Source organism: Gorilla gorilla, chromosome 5 (genome assembly GCF_029281585.2).
Source record: "Gorilla gorilla gorilla isolate KB3781 chromosome 5, NHGRI_mGorGor1-v2.1_pri, whole genome shotgun sequence".
NCBI lineage: Eukaryota > Metazoa > Chordata > Mammalia > Primates > Hominidae > Gorilla > Gorilla gorilla.
The window spans coordinates 117,415,433-117,434,534 of record NC_073229.2 but is presented as its reverse complement, the minus strand read 5'-3'; the positions used below and the strand labels follow the sequence as shown (position 1 = coordinate 117,434,534).

Sequence of the window (19,102 nt, the reverse complement as noted above, 5' to 3'; positions counted from 1 at the left end):
AGACTAGCATACTTCATCCAGCATGTTTATATTCAGCTGGAGTAATTTTTTGGTTAAAATGGGTTGGAAGTGGCCAGTCTGGTTGCAAACAGTTCTTAATCCCATTTGCTAGTACATCTGTCCTAGAGAATCCTTGCTACAAGTAATGCTCCTATCAGTAGCAAAACTAAGAAAAAATGAAATGGAAACAAAGTGGCCACTAAAATTACTTTCTACATTTTAGTTTCTCTTCATTTTGACTCAAATGTTTCCCCCCTTGCTCTTTTTTAGCATTTAGAGGAAAATAAACCTATTATATGTATATTAATTTCTTTATATACTTTTATATTATTTAGACTTTTTGGCATGTGGGGAAAACACTTAGCTATTGGGGGTAATTTTTTAGATACTCTATTTCCAAACTTAAAAATTAGCATATACTTTTGGACTTGTGCAATCTCAAACTGTTATTAGTTCATTTTAAAATATCAAATTAGTATAAATAACTAAATGATTACCAAAATTATCTTATTTGGCTGTCAGCTAAATGAGCATGTTATTTTTTTTCCACAGGTATCCATATTATATAAAAAAATTAACAATTCCTATTATACAATAGCAAATTACTAGCACGCAGATGTTTTTCATGGTGATTTTTGTCCCTTTTAAAGTATGCAGTTAACTGGGCTTTTATTTTTGTCTTCCTGCAGAAACATGATGGGCAATTTACAGTCATTCAGTTAGTAGGAATGCTGAGAGGAATTGCTGCTGGAATGAGATATTTGGCTGATATGGGATATGTTCACAGGGACCTTGCAGCTCGCAATATTCTTGTCAACAGCAATCTCGTTTGTAAAGTGTCAGATTTTGGCCTGTCCCGAGTTATAGAGGATGATCCAGAAGCTGTCTATACAACTACTGTAAGAAAAAGTCATTTACTGCACTTCTGCATATTCTTAAGATTTTTCTACCACGAAAGCAGGACCTAATAATGTAAAACTAAACAGGAGAAATGAAGCAAATTGAGCTAAGCATTTTGAGGTTGCTTTTTTTGTTTTTTGTTTTTTGTTTTTCTGGAAGAATCATTGTTTGTACAATATATATACAGACTAAGAAGGAAAGTGTTGATAACATGACTGCCCTATATTGGGAGAGTCATAGAATATAGTTACATACAAAAACATCTAGCTACTAGCACTCATATTTGTAGAAAACTGTAATCACATTTTAAATAAAGATTTAAAAGAATATTGACTATGCTAATCCTTATAACTTTTGTAAGATTAGAAAAAAAGAAAATATGTGAGAATTTATTTAAATTATCCATATTTTATTTCATTTTCATAGTAACTTTGCCTAGTTTGTCTTTGTTGTGGCTGTTGTTGTTGCTGTTGTTGTTGAGATGGAGTTTTGTTCTTGTTGTCCAGGCTGGAGTGCAATGGCACAATCTTGGCTTACTGCAGCTTCCGCCTCCCGGGTTCAAGCAATGCTCCTGCCTCAGCCTTCCGAGTAGCTAGGATAACAGGCGCCCGCCACCACGCATGGATAATTTTTTTGTATTTTTAGTAGAGACGGGTTTTCACCATGTTTGCCAGGCTGATCTTGAACTCCTGGCCTCAGGTGATCCACCCACCTCGGCCTCCCAAAGTGCTGGGATTACAGATGTGAGCCACAGCGCCCGGCCTGTCATTGTTTGTTCAATATACTCTTGCCCTAACACCACACAAATCTCAATCAGTTGAGTTGCCTTGTAAACTTGAAATGACAAAACTTGTAATGGTATTCTAAAAATCAGATAAATAACTTTAAATACGCATAGAGATTCAAGATGGGTAGACCTGATGCTGCTGAACTACCAACCAAAAATGCAGATATGTATTTATGGTATTGCCATAAATAATATATCAGTTATTATACATATTTAAAATGTTCATTTCTTTTTATAACAGGGTGGAAAAATTCCAGTAAGGTGGACAGCACCCGAAGCCATCCAGTACCGGAAATTCACATCAGCCAGTGATGTATGGAGCTATGGAATAGTCATGTGGGAAGTTATGTCTTATGGAGAAAGACCTTATTGGGACATGTCAAATCAAGATGTAGGTGTTACATTCATTTAAACAAAAAGGATTGAATACATTAATAGCCAGTATTACTGGAACATGTAGGTAAAGGCTCATTAAGAACACTTTTAAATAATTATAAAAATACAGTTTTCCACAATTACTACCACACTAATTACCATAAATTAGTGGTTCTACTAATTTTATTATTTTGGCTTTCATTTTGAATAATCACTTTCTCTTTTTATAATATAAATTCTATGGACACAAAATAGAAGCTTACTAATGATATTTCCTCCTTAATAAAGATAATGTTTCCACACTTGCACAGCTGGAGTGGGAGCATCACATGAGTAAAAGAATCATTTGTGAAGAGGAGGGAAGGAAGTTTGGCTGTGCTTTGTTTTGTCCTTGAAGCTTATCTTTTTCTTTTAGTGTTCTAAGAAAATTCTTTAAATTATCTACTGTTGATTGGTTTAACTAAGTTTTAGTTTCATGGGACAATCTAGATTTTATGATCAATATTAGTAAATGTTTCATAGTGATATTTTAGAATGTAATCACAATAAGAATATCTTTGGAAATTCCTTTTAAAAGTATATTTATTAAATGTACATATCCTGTTGCCATGAGGACATGCTAAAACATAAAATATACTGTTTTCCGTTGAGAAAAGAAACTGATGGTAGTCCATGTGAACGTATACATCTCACACCAAGAGACCACTTATAAAACAATATAGCAAAAGTGCAAAAAAAAAGTTGCTTTTATTAGGTTGAGTTTGTTAAAATGGCCATTTTGTAGGCCAAGAGCACTTATAGTTCAACCTATTGAAATATGAGTGAAAATTAGATAAATGTAGAGCCAGTATGAAATCTAGGAAGATATCCAGGATTGTAGTAAAAATCTGGTGGATACCTTGGTTCAGAGCTGATGAGCCAGTTCTCTAAGGAAGCACACTGGAAAGTTGAGAAGTTAAGGTTTAGAGGTGTATGAAGACCGATCAAATGGACTCACTTTTCTATAACAGAGATGCAGTACACTTGTGGTAATTAGAAATGAAGAGGTAGGTTTGGACAAATTGATGAAGGAGTTTTCAGAGGAGTCTGGAAATGATACTAATGCAAATTCTTGGAGTGTGGAGTCAAAAAAATAAGTAGTGCTTAAGGAAAATCTACATTGGGTCTTAAAACTTACAGTAGTTATTTTTAGACAACTAACATTTAGACTGTTTTATATGTTGTTGATAAGGTTATTTTTGATACTTTACCTACAAATTTTTTCATTAACTGAGAAGTCCACAGTCTGAAAAGAGGAAGGTTATAAATCAGTTATATCTATTGATATTTTGAATTGGATGATGACATAAAACTTTTTCATTTGCTTTTTGTTTTGTTTTTGTTTTTCAAAGATAAAAGTCTAAATGATGAGTCTGTTTGGCAGAGGCAAAGTTGTTAATATTTGACAGGTCTCAGTGTCAAAGATTTCATGGACTGTCAAAATTTGGACAAACAAATCCTTAGGGCAGAGAAAGAGAAATATTTACATTCCCTAGACACTCTGTGGAGTTTCATTTCTTTTGACACCTTCCTTCTGTATTGGATTCAAACATAAAGGGACTGACAGGACTGACAAATTCAGAGTTCACTTAACTTCCAAAAACAAATAATGGAAATGGTTAAGAAGAAAAAAATTAATATCTCCAATTTTAAATTTTAAAATGTGTTAAGTATTGTTTTTTGTTTTTCTTAAAAATGAACATTATGAATATAGCCTTACTATACCAAGGATTAATATTTTATTAGTCAAATGACATAATTATGTCTATTGTGCAGTTTAGTTTTAACCTAAAATATTTGGCACATTCTTTAATTTTTTATTTAGAAGGTCTAAAATAATTAATAAATTTGGACACAAGTTTGTTTAGCAGTGAGAGATTACCTAGATAGGTCAGTTTGTACAGTGAAATTGATATTCATATTCCTCTTATTAGATAATATTCATTATTTTATAATTATGTCAGTAGAGTGCTATTTGAACAATTATATGTTTAATTTTCAATATGCAAATGGAGAAAAATTAGATAATTTAGGATAATGATTTCCATTCTGGGATAAAATTTTCTAGATAAAAGCTTTTTTCTAGGAATCTGTGGTAGGAGTTCATGGAGAGACTTAGATCTATGAAACTCTGTGAACCCCATACATGTGGAAACTGCTGTGTATGTGTGAATATATTATTTTTTTTTCTGGGAAGGTTGCCTTCCTCAGATTTTCAGATGTATTCATTGTCTTTTAATTAGCCTAGATGGATTTATCAAGTGAACCAATTAACTCTACATTATTAAAATTTAGTTGCTAGGAATTTGTCAGGGATTTTAGAAAGCCCTCAAATTTTAAACGCCTCAGATTTTAAAAGATTTTTTACAAGACACAAGAAAACAAGATGTACAGTGATGGTTACATTTCTAAGCAAGTCCACACAGTTCCAGGCTGAATGCTGGATAAGGTGAGGTTTTTGTAACCTGAAGAGACACAAAAGGGTGGTGTAGAAGCTAATGAGTGAGAAAGTTCTGGACTATCTGAACAGTTTGTGTAACTCTGGACAAGGCAATGAACAAGAAAAACCTAGGGAAAACTAATATACCTATACATGACCAGACTCATACTCAAATAGGTTATCCATTAGTTAACCCTTGAATGGGCACTCATTTGTATTTTTATGTGTCTGTTATTTTCTTAAGTTTTAACTACAGTGGAAACAGTCGGATTCAGTTACTTGCAATTAAAACCAAGAGGTTGAGCTTTCCAAATAAATTTCCAACTTCCATTCTTCTAAAAAATCTGCAAACATTTAGCTCTTTCCATTAATGACTTTTCAAAGAAAAATCTTCATGTATGTAAATGTAGTCAAATATAAGAAATATTGTGGAAATTGAAAATATCCTTTTGGTTTTCACAGCAGCTATCTTTTAACTGAATTTTATATCTTGATTCATCCAAATCAAATTTTTACCCTCAAATTATGAAATTTTGAAGTTTTTTACTATATAGATTTTATTTTTTCTTCTAGCAGTATTTTTCTTACATTAGTATTTTAATGTATTGTAATATAAGAAAAAATACCACTAGCATAAAAAGAATAAAATCTATATAGTAAATTAAGTATCCTAATAGTTAACATAAGAAAAAATATTTTTAAAAAAATAATGTAAGAAAGTATTTTTTTCTTATATAAAGCTAGGCCAGTAAATTGTTAATTTTCCTAGTAGGTAGATATTAGGATTACCTAATCCTAATATTAAAAAATTTTAAATTTTTTAATTTAAAATAATATTAAATAATTAAATAATTAATATTAAATAAAATAATATTAAAATAAATTTTAATATTAAAAATATTTAAAAATTTAAAAATTTAAGCTTTTTTAAAGATATGAGACATAAAGATAATTCCTTAAAGCCATATAAGAAAAGTCATTTAAGGGCTTGGAAAATATAATATACTCATAAGTAAATGTATTCTCAGCTAAATTGTGAGACCTCATTTTCCTTTTAAAAGTCATCACTGATTTATGACTTTATATTTTTTCATGTTAATATAGAAGCAAAATTATGATGTTGTTTTATGTAAAACTTTGCCATAATCTCATAAGTGAAGTCCAACATATTTAATTGCATAAAATGTGGGTCATGTTATTGTGAGGTTAATGAAATAGAAAATGAGTATTGAGCAGAGGACAGAAGCCAATCATGTCATATGCCATTTTGAGTTATTACAGGCTCGTTAATGGGGTCTTACTGTGTTCCTTTTTCTCTAAATTACAATGGTCATACTGTAATAATATGGAAACACTTCTCAGTAAGTAACTTTTGTTTTTATTTCTAAGTATTGCTTTACAGCATTTACCAAAGAAGTGGTCCCTGTTGTGTCCCAGAGATCTTTTTTAAAATTACATTTACCCAAATCACTTCTGGTTCCTGTGGGAACTATTTAGATATAGAATTGGTTATGAATGAATTTTATTAGAATACTAAGGCAAATACAAGGAGTTTCTAGTAATTTCACAAGAATATGTTTCAGATGAATTCAGTGAACCAATTACATAATCCTTTAAGAAGTGGAGGGCCAGCTATCTTACCTCTGTGCATTGTTTTTCCAAGAATATCTAACTATATGAAGAATGTACCTATTTTTTCACTGGAAAAATAATGCCATTCTTAACAGCACGGGCTCTGGTCTGTGGCCTACGTCAAATTCTGTCTTTTCTACTAACAGCTACCTGATACTGACTGGCCCTCTCTTTTTTTTCCTGTGCGCCACACATTCTTTATCTCTAGAATCAGTATAATAATGATACTTAAACCTAATAAGGTTTTTGTAAGAATCAAATAAGATAATTCAAGTTTAAAACCATGCCAATCATATAATAAGCACTTAATAAATATTAACAATGATTATTAGTTGCATATTTAACAAGAAAATTGTTTTACTGCTAGGCTAATAAATGAAAACTGCAGAACCTCAAAGTTCAGTTTTTGCCTAAATTAGCTCCTATTGGCTGGTTTTGTTTCAAAGGGTGTATCTTGGATTATGCCAAACTGCTCTATAAGGTCGAAAAGTTCCCAGCAAGTACCTTAAGTGTTCATGTCCATAGGGATGTGACTATTAATGAGATTATTAAAGTCCCAATATCTCTTATTTTAAATGTTATATCTTGTTGTTATTCCTTTAAAAATGTATAAACCATTATATCTTTGAATATAGCTAGGAGTTTCACTTTGAAGTGAGATCAGTGTTGTTTCTCTACAATAACAAAAGGAATCATTAAATTTCTGTAATGCAGTAGGACAACTACAGAGGTTCATTAACTCATTTTTCTAATAATCATTTAATGGTCCTATGTTCAGTGCTACAAAAACTTAAGAATATATTGTGTTGAAAGCTAAAGAATCAATAATTTTAAATGTTATTCTGAAAGCTTGAAGTGCTATTGAAAAGTATTATGTCAAGAGGGCATGATAAGATTTAGATTTACATTTTAAAACATTATTTGGAGGGAAAGAAAAAAGGAAAGATCACTCGACTTACATTGTTCCTTTCAGGACACCTGAAGATAAGCTATAAGCAGGGAAATAGGTTAGGAGGTGGTGGGAAATAATGAGGACTGAATTAATGTTATGAGCATTAGAATGCAGTCATGTCAAATCAGAAATAGACTCTATGTGTTTAAATAGAAGCAGCCTCAAAGACAAAAAAAGCCACTCATTTTCCAATGAAAAAAAATACCCCCAATTGCTTATTGTGTGGTCATTTTGAATATGTAAAATTTCAGAAGTTATTAGTTTATTTATTCCCAGCTTGATCTGCTATTTAAATCATTTAACCCAACTTTCTAAAAGTAAATTACTTTACTTTTATTCACATTTTTTTAACATAGCATTTTTGAATCCAAGTACAGTGCTATTACTGGAATGTTTTGCAAAACCACTGAAATTCTTGGCATTTAAAATGTTTTTTAAAAAATATAATTTCTCCTGTACTTATATATTTGTGATCCTTGCAGAGTTACCATTTGTATGTATTTGTTTGATGTGTAGCTTTTAAAAGGGATATTTTAGAGGAATGTTTACAGTGATATGCAACATTTGTAATTATGGGATCATAAAAGGAAATTTTTAAGTTCTGTCATATGACCTCCATTGCATTTAGTACCAACACTGATTAAGGTCACTTAAGGCCAAGGTGTTTTCTCCATAATTGTTGTTCAAAATAAAATACTTAAAGAAACACCTCAGTGTGAAACTTTGTAAAGACTTAACTATGAGATAATCACTCCATCACTTCAGGGAGATGTATATATAGAGAGAGATATATAAATGTAGATATAGATATGGAAAAATACTTTTTCTAGTATTTGAGCATATATTGTATTTGGGAAGTAGAAAATCATCAGAAAGTGGTGACTAATTGTGTATATAAGAGGATGTGAGGCAGGAGGATCAGGATGTGAGGCCCTGGAGTTCAAGGCTGCAGTGAGCTGTGATTGTGCCACTGCACTCCTGGATGACAGAGCCTGGATACAGAGCAAGACTCCGTTTTTTTTTTGTTGTTGTTGTCTGTTTGTTTGTTTTTAAAAAGAGAGAGAGGGAGAATGAAAGAACCTGGGACAGTTTTCAGCTTTCTGACTGGGACTGGATGTGCCGTTAGTTGAAATAGTAAAGGATTGGGAAGAGAGGTGATAAATTCAATTTTAAATATATACAGGGGAGGTGCCTATGGACAATTCAGATGAAAAGTTTAATAAACTGATAGAAATACAACCTAGGGATTAGGAGAGAGTTTGGTCTTAAATTTTATACTTATATAAATTTTCAAAAATTACTATAACTAAGTCCATCTATTTACTTTTTAAACTTTAGAGTTAGAGATTTTTCTTAAAGAAAAAAGTAGACTTTTTTTCCCTTATACAAAAGAATTTTTTTTCAAATATTGTTGATGCCAAGTACTGTACTCATTACATCCTATCCTACAACCTTTTATATTTTAAGGTGCATTTTTGAATGTCAGCATGCATCTTAAGGATGTGTTTCCCTAAAAATATTAAGACCATCAACATTTCTTAAAGCCAGCTTTTTGTTTGCCTACTTTTGGCCTTATTTTCTTTGAAAATTCAAAGATTTTTTTTTCCTCAGAGGGTCATTTTTTGTTACATTTCTACCATTATATCCGTCAGTGTCAAAGGATTTGTTCTTCCCCCTCGAATACTATTCTAGTGTTCTCCAATCCCTTCTTATTTCTGCTGTTTGTCTTCTTGTTCTCTTCCCTTTGCTGCTCAGATTTGGAACATTTTCAGATTTTTAAGATCTATTTTTGCCTTTCATATAAATAAAAAACCCAAGTCTGAATGATAATTTTTCTGATTGCTACATACAAATGTTTATAGGGGCCTATTTTTCACTAACATTCAAAGCTTCATATAAACAGTTTTTTAGGCTATTAGATATAAATAGGCAGTGGTATGCTGATGAAAAATAATAATAAAAACCAGCTCTCTGACTGGGAAAGCCCTGATTTGTACCCTTTCCCTGTTTCCTGCTGTAACCCTTCCCCCACGCTGATTTCAATCTGCCAGTGTAAGGTAAGGGAACTTGGAGTAGGGAAGGGATGCAGTCGCCACTCATAAACCAGTACAACCTCGCTCCTGTCTTACAACTACTGTCTTATAACACTAACAATAAGCTTCATATTATTTAAAAGACTCATGTGCTTGGTAATATTTTCTATCATAGTACATTCATATTATTTTGCTACCCTGTTTAAAAGTGAATCATTTTGGCTCATTCTGGGTAACTCAAATTCCTTTTACAACTTGCAGAATTATTAAATGTATGGGCACATATGTATACTCACAAAGATATACAAGTAAGATTGTTCCATAACATGTTCCCTTTTGAAAGCCTCTGGGATGATGTTAAAACTATTTCCATCTATTGTACCCTGGATGAACTTAATTGCTGTTCCCTATTGCTGAATTAACTAGGAAATGTCATCATATCCTGCACTTCATGCACTCCTTAATAACATGGTTAATATTCATGGAAATTTTGGGAAAAAAGTAAGTCTTTTGTGAAGCATTGTGCCTCATTCTTCTCTGGATAAATTATTTTGCCTACCGGGAAATTTGGTTTATTATAATTGAACCTAAATCAGTAATATTTGTAATGTCCTTTTGGCTATTAGGTTATAAAAGCAATAGAAGAAGGTTATCGTTTACCAGCACCCATGGACTGCCCAGCTGGCCTTCACCAGCTAATGTTGGATTGTTGGCAAAAGGAGCGTGCTGAAAGGCCAAAATTTGAACAGATAGTTGGAATTCTAGACAAAATGATTCGAAACCCAAATAGTCTGAAAACTCCCCTGGGAACTTGTAGTAGGTAAGAAATGCCTAAGGGAATGGAATCTGGGAGAAATTAAAATAGTAACATAAACCATTTATCTCCTCCACCCCACCACAATGGCAAATTGACTTTTGTGTTGACGTATAAACTCATATTAAATGTATTGCATTTACTGAAGTTTATTTTTTTCTTTTCAGTTAGACTTACCTTAATTAGTGTTTGAAAAGAATCTATTAGTTATTGCATTTTTTAAACTTACAAGTATCACTAGCTGCTTTTATAAAAAAACTTTATAAACTGGATTTTTGTGATAAGATAGCAGCAGTTCATATTTTCAGACCAATATTATTATTATTACATGGGTTTTTATTACTGTTGTCCTTGTTTTTTGTTATATGCATAGTATCTATTTAACTGTTATGCTTCAAGTCATTTAATAAATGATTCAATGATGTTAAAGTTTATAAGAGAAATTCAGGCTAGGTGCAGTGGCTCATGCTTGTAATCCCAGCACTTTGGGAGGCCGAGGTGGGTGGATCTCGAGGTCAGGAGTTCGAGACCAGCCTGGCCAACACAGTGAAACCCCATCTCTACTAAAAATACAAAAATTAGCTGGGCTTGGTGGCAGGCGCCTGTAATCCCAGCTACTTGGGAGGCTGAGGCAGGAGAATTGCTTGAACCCGGTAGGCAGAGGTGGCAGTGAGCTGAGATCACGCCACTGCACTCCAGCCTGGGCGACAGAGTGAGACTCCGTCTCCAAAAAAAAAAGAAAAGAAAAAAAAATTCAATACATGATTAAAGAGGTGTACTCATTAAAAAGAGTCCATTCATCCTTTGCATTTGGCTTGCTTGATTGTAGTGCATGTTAATAGTTATTCAGCCTCAGACGCCAGGTAAGATTGATGCTCTGGTTTACATTGGTAGTAAGTTAGGCACCTGTGGAGGTGTTCTAACTCCCCAGGCACTCACAAGAATGTCATCAGCAAAGGAGATGCACAATATCTCTACAGCACCCTCGTGGCCTGAACAAGTTAGAACACAGCCATATGTGCATCATTTACTCCCAATTACTTTTGGAAAAGCAAATGAACAATTATTTACTGATTCCAAATATTGTTGGCTGTACTTTTAAAAACATATGGAAGACAAAACCGGGTGGTCATCATATCTAAATAAAATGTAAATTTAGGAGTTTGTAGTTACTGGCCTCCTGGATGCTTTAGGTTTTTATTAGCATATCAATGTATTTTTTTATTATGTACACCAATTAAAACATCTAATTTTGTTCTTTATACCTTAATTTTATATGGGCCAAAACATTCTTTCTTTGGTAGTTCATGATAATATTCGCTTTTGTGTTTCATTTTTATCTAGGCCAATAAGCCCTCTTCTGGATCAAAACACTCCTGATTTCACTACCTTTTGTTCAGTTGGAGAATGGCTACAAGCTATTAAGATGGAAAGATATAAAGATAACTTCACGGCAGCTGGCTACAATTCCCTTGAATCAGTAGCCAGGATGACTATTGAGTAAGCTTAAACTCTTAAAATTGTATTTAAGGATTTATTAGGTACAATCTACACTTTATACATTAGGTTATCTTCTTTATATTAAAAGAATTTGAATCCCAAAATCAAGAAAAAAAAGTACTTCTTTAACAAGTTCTTACTGCGTACCAGGCATTATACTAAATAGACCTTTAAACATATTACCTTTTTAACCTTCACAACAATAATTGTATTAAGTCTATAGTTTCATACCTATGTTGTTGCCAACAAGGCTAAAGTTCAGAAAATTTAAATATTTCCCCTAAGCCAAGTTAACTAGTAAGTAATAACTAATATGGCTCCATAGCTGGTGTTCTAAACACCATCCAGTGAGGCTTCCTCTGTAGTTAACTTCTGTATTATTTAGATACCTATTCACTGGGGAAACTTTCTCCATTGCAAAGGAGGATTTCTTTCACCATGTTTGTGTTGAACTTAAATAATCTCAAAACTTTATACTCAATGCTGAAATGCATTAGAACGTCCAATATGATTATTTCTGAAGAGATCAAAAGAAGCTTAATTCAGTTAACCACAGCTTAAAAGTAAGAGTTCAACTTACTTTTTGGAAGATGTATGATCAATTCCTTTTTTTTTAACCTGAAAAAAATGACCTGATAAAACAACTTTTGAAATTTCTATGAACTTGAAGTTAAAAGAACTCACTTTTCCTGTCTGGCTCCATCACTAATTATGGGTTCCTGGACAATCTAAAAATCTCCCAACCTCAGTTGACTTGGCTGCAGCATGACTTTCATGGGTGACATAGTTCCTCTCAGTCAATGTGTTTGAAAATGGAAAACAATAATCAAGGTTCCATTTGTGGAATCCTATATTGTACTGTCATCGTTTTTCCAATGAGATGAACACCAGCAATCAAATATTATTTTCTGGTATATGCCAGGAAATGTCACGTACATGGGTTTAAGTGTGTGCATGCTATTTTGTTCAGTTTTCTTCCAGTCACTATGTGGGCATTTTTACATTTGGGTCCCCAAAGCAATCTGTACCCCTGAAAACCCATGTTTCTCAGTCACTGCCATGAAAAACTACGGTGCTATAGTTTTGCAGTATTTTAGTTGCTTGTAAAGACATCAGCTCATTGTATCTGGCTATTAGGAAAGGCAAAACACAGATCCAATTCTTAATTCAAATTTAAGCTAATAAACATAGATGTACATTTTAAAGATAGTTTTTATAACATATAATGAAATGATTGAACTGACTAAAATAAGTAGATAACCAATAATATGCTCAGAATTACCACACGTTAATTAAATCCAGTATAAAAACTTACATGGTCATTGATGAGTTCCAATTTTTCTACTAGATCCCACAAACTGTTTTCATTATCCTTTATCAAGCTTTTTCCAGTTAGAAATTTCTAAATCCCTATTAGGTTCAAGAATACAACATTTCAAATAACATTTCCTAACCTTTCCTTAAGTTAATAATAGTTTTAAGACTTTAATAATTTCTTATGTAAAATTTCAAATCACTTTAAAAGTGAATTGAGAGTAAATTGAGAACCTGAGCAGTTAGGTTTTTACAAAGGAGAATGTTGATGTAGGTTTTACAGTTCTAATCTGCTGCAGGGGTGTGATCATAATACCCAAGAACACTAAGATAAGATCTATTTGGCTAACATAACGTATTTAATTAAACAGTTGATGACAGTTTAGTGCCACATTTATTCTTTGTAAGGTACCTAATAAAAAGTGCATTTGTCTTTTTCAGGGATGTGATGAGTTTAGGGATCACACTGGTTGGTCATCAAAAGAAAATCATGAGCAGCATTCAGACTATGAGAGCACAAATGCTACATTTACATGGAACTGGCATTCAAGTGTGATATGCATTTCTCCCTTTTAAGGGAGATTACAGACTGCAAGAGAACAGTACTGGCCTTCAGTATATGCATAGAATGCTGCTAGAAGACAAGTGATGTCCTGGGTCCTTCCAACAGTGAAGAGAAGATTTAAGAAGCACCTATAGACTTGAACTCCTAAGTGCCACCAGAATATATAAAAAGGGAATTTAGGATCCACCATCGGTGGCCAGGAAAATAGCAGTGACAATAAACAAAGTACTACCTGAAAAACATCCAAACACCTTGAGCTCTCTAACCTCCTTTTTGTCTTATAGACTTTTTAAAATGTACATAATTTAAGAAAGAATATATTTGTCAAATAAAATCATGATCTTATTGTTAAAATCAATGAAATATTTTCCTTAAATATGTGATTTCAGACTATTCCTTTTTAAAATCATTTGTGTTTATTCTTCATAAGGACTTTGTTTTAGAAAGCTGTTTATAGCTTTGGACCTTTTTAGTGTTAAATCTGTAACATTACTACACTGGGTACCTTTGAAAGAATCTCAAATTTCAAAAGAAATAGCATGATTGAAGATACATCTCTGTCAGAACATTGGTATCCTTTTTGTGCCATTTTATTCTGTTTAATCAGTGCTGTTTTGATATTGTTTGCTAATTGGCAGGTAGTCAAGAAAATGCAAGTTGCCAAGAGCTCTGATATTTTTTAAAAAGAATTTTTTTGTAAAGATCAGACAACACACTATCTTTTCAATGAAAAAAGCAATAATGATCCATACATACTATAAGGCACTTTTAACAGATTGTTTATAGAGTGATTTTACTAGAAAGAATTTAATAAACTCGAAGTTTAGGTTTATGAGTATATAAACAAATGAGGCACTTCATCTGAAGAATGTTGGTGAAGGCAAGTCTCTGAAAGCAGAACTATCCAGTGTTATCTAAAAATTAATCTGAGCACATCAAGATTTTTTCATTCTCGTGACATTAGGAAATTTCGGAAAAATAGTTGACATATATTTTATATCCTCTTCTGTTGAATGCAGTCCAAACATGAAAGGAAATAATTGTTTTATATTACAACTCTGAAGCATGATAAAGGGGCAGTTCACAATTTTCACCATTTAAAAACAAATTTGCTGCACAGAATATCACCATTGCAGTTCAAAACAAAACAAAACAAAAAGTCTTTTGTTTGTGAACACTGATGCAAGAAACTTGTTAAATGAAAGGACTCTTTACCCTAGAAGGAAGAGGTGAAGGATCTGGCTTGTTTTTAAAGCTTTATTTATTAAACCATATTATTTGATTACTGTGTTAGAATTTCATAAGCAATAATTAAATGTGTCTTTATAGATATTGCAGGAATGTATACATATTGTGAGTAATGCTTTCAAAACTTATGAAAATCATGAACTACCCCAGAATTGAACTGTTGTACTTCCAAAGAGAATTGGGCTGTTTATAATGATTTTAATAGAGAAAGATCCCAGGGATCGGTCATAATTGGTCTTGTTTGATAATGTGGGCATCCACAAACAAACAAACAAATAACAGAAACAAAATCTGTAAATGTTCCTTTGTAAAACTTGTAAATTTTATTTATACTGTCTTGTTTTGTACACACATTTCTCTGTAGTGGGCTCTGAATACATTGAAAATGCACTATATTTTTCTATTTTACTTGCAGAGCATCACAAAAGAACAGGTATTTTCAGTGCTACATAATGTGTTTTCCCACATTTAGGACCAAAGATGGCTATAGAAAAACTCAAATGGATTGCTTCCCAAACCCCTCCCCACCCTTTTTTTTTTTTGGTTTTAAATCACTGTACAGTGTTATTTGATATTTTAATTTATTTTTTGATTGACTAGAAAAATCATTTTAATTTCACTAAAATGTTTTTTGTCCCTAAGGAAAAGTAATCTGTAAAAATAATTTTAATTAGCATAATACAGTCACCTAGACACTTCCATTTGTAATCTTTGTAATAGACTGTAAATATATTTTTGGAACTATAACACAATGTGCTTGAGGGTTATTTTTCAGTGTCTGCAGTGTATACAAGTGTTTATACTAAGTCCAGCACTTTACAATTCTAATCAGTAGCATTGGCCTTTGTGAGAATGAGTGAAAGAGTTTGAGTGAGTGTTCTTAATTCCTTTTGGATTCTAGACTCACTAATAATGAAGTTCTTTTCTTGTTCATAGCTTAAGGTGCTTATTTTTTCTATTAAAATTAAATTAACAAAAGCCATTCTAGAAATAGAAGACATAGTATGGTACATGCAAACGGTGTCTTTCCTGCTTTTTTCTAGCACTAGATTTATAGTTGAGTAGTCTTTCTTGAGTAGAAGGGCAGAATAAAAGTTTTTTTGAGTTTTTTTTCAAAAATAACTTTTTCCTTCAGCAATATACCTCATCTGCCTTAAATTTTTTACAGCTCTTTACAGGGAAAGGGGAGAAGGGATGGGAAAGACACACAGCACAATAGGAAGTGTATGATTACATCACTATCTCGTTTGTAAGTTTCTTTTCCTAATCAACATTATGATTTCAAAATACATGTATGTGAAACAAATATTAAGAGAAAAAGAATTAACATTGTAATGCTGATTGTAATACTCTCTTCCAGAAAGAGATGAGATGGTATAACGATAAGAATGTACAACTTGCACCTTGAAATCTTTTTTTTTAAATAAATTAGTGCTCAGGGGAGGAAAAGTAGAGAAAGTGAACGTCAAAAATAGAATTCCAAAATTATAAAAATGCAAAAGGAAATGGCCTCCTTGCTTTAATAGAGCCACCTTTTTTAGAACACTGTCCTCACACTTGACCTGTGTTTTGCATTCAGTACTGAAATAAAAGTAACTTGTTCTACATTTGAATCTAACATTTTCTCAGCAATTGATCTGGGCCTTGTTTACTAGAACTGGTGGTTTATGCTTGTCAGAGCACTATTAGTTGAATCATATTGTATACTTATGTAATCTACATTAGCTAGTACTGTTTAGGACTATATTTTAATTGCTCTTCTTATCCGTGTTTTTAAGACAATTAAAATGATGTGATTCACCTCTCTTTTTTATTTAGGTAATGCTGATATTCTCCCTTTTGTTTCTTGAGTAGCCTAGAACTATGCTACTCACTGATGTGCATGTTCAAATAAATTACTGATGTGTATTTTTTTGCTATATGTGGAGAAATCATGGGGAACTCGGGGCGAGATGTGCTTTTCGTTGGTTGAATTTGTCCCTCCTTGCCTAAGAAATACTACAGGGGTCATCCTTTTATAAGGACAAACTGCTTTTGAACAGTGTCTTCAATGTATCAAGCACAAATAACTCTTTCTTCAACATGAATCATAAGTCTCTTTTTACCAGCTTAAAATAATAAACAAGTCTATTAGACAATGTAAAGAAAATCCTGTCTCCAATCATTGGTGGATTCCTTTATATCCCTTACACGTTCTTTATTTTCCTATACAATATTACAAGAAGAGATAAAGTTTTATTGAAATAGTTGAGTGGACCAATCAGAATACGAAGAAAAATGAATATCCATTACTTCCTTTTGTTCTCTTGCACACTAACCTAATTCCACTCTAATTATTACAGAATAACAAGATTATGTCTTCAAAGAGCCATACTGCCAAACAGTTATAATCTTTCTTGCTCCTTCCTGAAACTACTGCATGATACTAACAATAATATTTGCGTGAGAGGAAATATTTTGTCGTTGGACGTTCACATATATTTTAAACGTTTGATAAAATAAATGAACTTGGATTTTTTTTTCATTCAGGTTACTAGATCATGCAAACGTTAAATCCAAAACAAAAGGAAAAAGTGATAAATCTGGTTGAATGATTGAGTTGTTTGACATAGAAAGTGACTCAGTGGCATTCTAACTTGCACCTGAAATGATGAATACTAAGCACTCCCTATTTTAAAACATCACCCTCTTAAATTCCCCCAAAAAATGAGAATAATAGGCAAATGTCAGATGAGGCGCTATTGCTAGCTATCATACTTGTAGTGATGAGGCTCATGCTACACCAAACTGAAATTCAAAGATAATCTTGATATCCTGGCCTGTCCCTGCCCATTTCTGATATACATATTAACAAAATGCTGCTCAAAGATGCAAGACATAAACCAACATTCTTCTTAATTTTATACAGTGATAATTATATATCCTGGAACACTGAGGGAGATCCCGGAAATTATAAAATTATCTCCAAAATATTAGATTTATAACTGGTACAAAAATACACTATCATAAGCCATTATTAAAATACACAAGTTCCATAACTAAATAAAAATTATATGTAAACATTTATGGTAATCATCAGTAACAATGTTTTCGCTGAAGCACTTATCTCCTACTTTTACCCTTCGTTGTATATTGTTAGCTGCAATGAAAAGTCAATGTCAATTTTGAAGAAAGCTACTGAAAGAAACACACAAATCAAAGAGATTATCTAAATCCTAAATGCAAAAACTGTAACTCCAGATAGTAAAACGATAAAGACAACATGGTGACTGGCAAATTTTCAAGCTGTGGAGCAGCATCCTCTTGGCCTTGTGCTGGTGTCTCTGCAGTATCCCACACACTCCTACCAGCTGTGGTTCTGTCTAGTGCATCTCAGCATAGCTTAAAGAATGTGGGCAGGAGAATAAAATATTTTGAAAGGAATGCTTCTGTGAACCTCATTAGAGTTAAGTGCTGTAAGGGGGTGGATTTTTTTTCAAGTTCAATGATTGGATATAATTAAATCTGTAATTAAAACAATAAAAGACCTCTTCTGATTGACCTTGAGGTTAAAATAAATGTAATTAATTGATCCAATTTAATTGGACCTATTGCACAAAGTTTAGTAAGTAGTGATGCACTAGCCAACTATTTTGTAGATAGGTAACAGTAGTAGGAATTTCTAAATTTGATAATTTGGCAACAATAACAAGTGAGGTGTTGTCTATTCTATACCTCCATTAATGGCAAATAAAGCTCCATCGGATATAACCTGCACCTTGTATTTCATTAGTTTAAATGTCCTAGTTATCTACTGTTGAAGATTATTTTTATCTCCCTCTTGAAATTCAAATTAGGTATATTTGTAGATTTTATGTATAACTAAAGAAGGTACAATATGTTTTTCAATGTGCGGTTAATCATGGATCTTACTTGAAGATGCTCAGAGGAAAAAAATGAGCAAATTTGTTTTAAGCAGCATGGTTTTAGTCTCACCATTTCACATAACTGAAACTAAATAAAATGAATGACTAGACAACAAAAAATAGGAAAACGAATAGAAAATGTTAAGCTGCATATGCAGAACATGTTGAAATAAATCATAGGATTTTTAAAACTTCATAGAAATGAAGCAAACCATTTAAGAACACCTTTAAAATGTAACATGAATTTGCAGATGCTTATTACACTGATAGCACAGACTCCACAGCAAATTACAACAGAAATTTCTGAGTTTAACGTGATATTCTTCTGTCAATTTGCTAGAAATATGCACTGTTTACATTAAAAAACAGACAGAATATGAGACTAAAATGTATTCCTCCCAGATGACAGACACCCATGCCTTTCTTCATTCCTAACATTTGCAAGAGTGTTTTCAGGGATCTGCTGGGCTGGAGATCTGCATTGTAATTCTTTGTTTTCACTTAGATCCTCACCAGTTACACACTGAGCTCCATATGAGTTCACCAGGACCCAACTTAACAGGAACTACAGGAACCTGACACTGAAAACAGTCATGCT

General features: G+C 32.5%; 1 protein-coding gene across 4 annotated transcripts in view; it reads left to right on the top strand.

The window, feature by feature from the left end:
* EPHA7 (EPH receptor A7) overlaps positions 1-16,507 on the top strand; it is a 178,400-nt gene extending 161,893 nt beyond the window's left edge. For all 4 annotated transcript variants that reach the window (XM_019030179.3, XM_055389592.2, XM_019030180.4 and 1 more), the window contains exons 13-17: positions 690-899; positions 1,929-2,078; positions 9,785-9,978; positions 11,317-11,472; positions 13,228-16,507. In XM_019030179.3, the coding sequence (XP_018885724.1) occupies positions 690-899; positions 1,929-2,078; positions 9,785-9,978; positions 11,317-11,472; positions 13,228-13,342 (825 nt within the window). In that variant the 3' untranslated portion in view covers positions 13,343-16,507. The remainder of the gene's footprint in view (positions 1-689; positions 900-1,928; positions 2,079-9,784; positions 9,979-11,316; positions 11,473-13,227) is intronic.
* Positions 16,508-19,102: the final 2,595 nt, after the last annotated feature.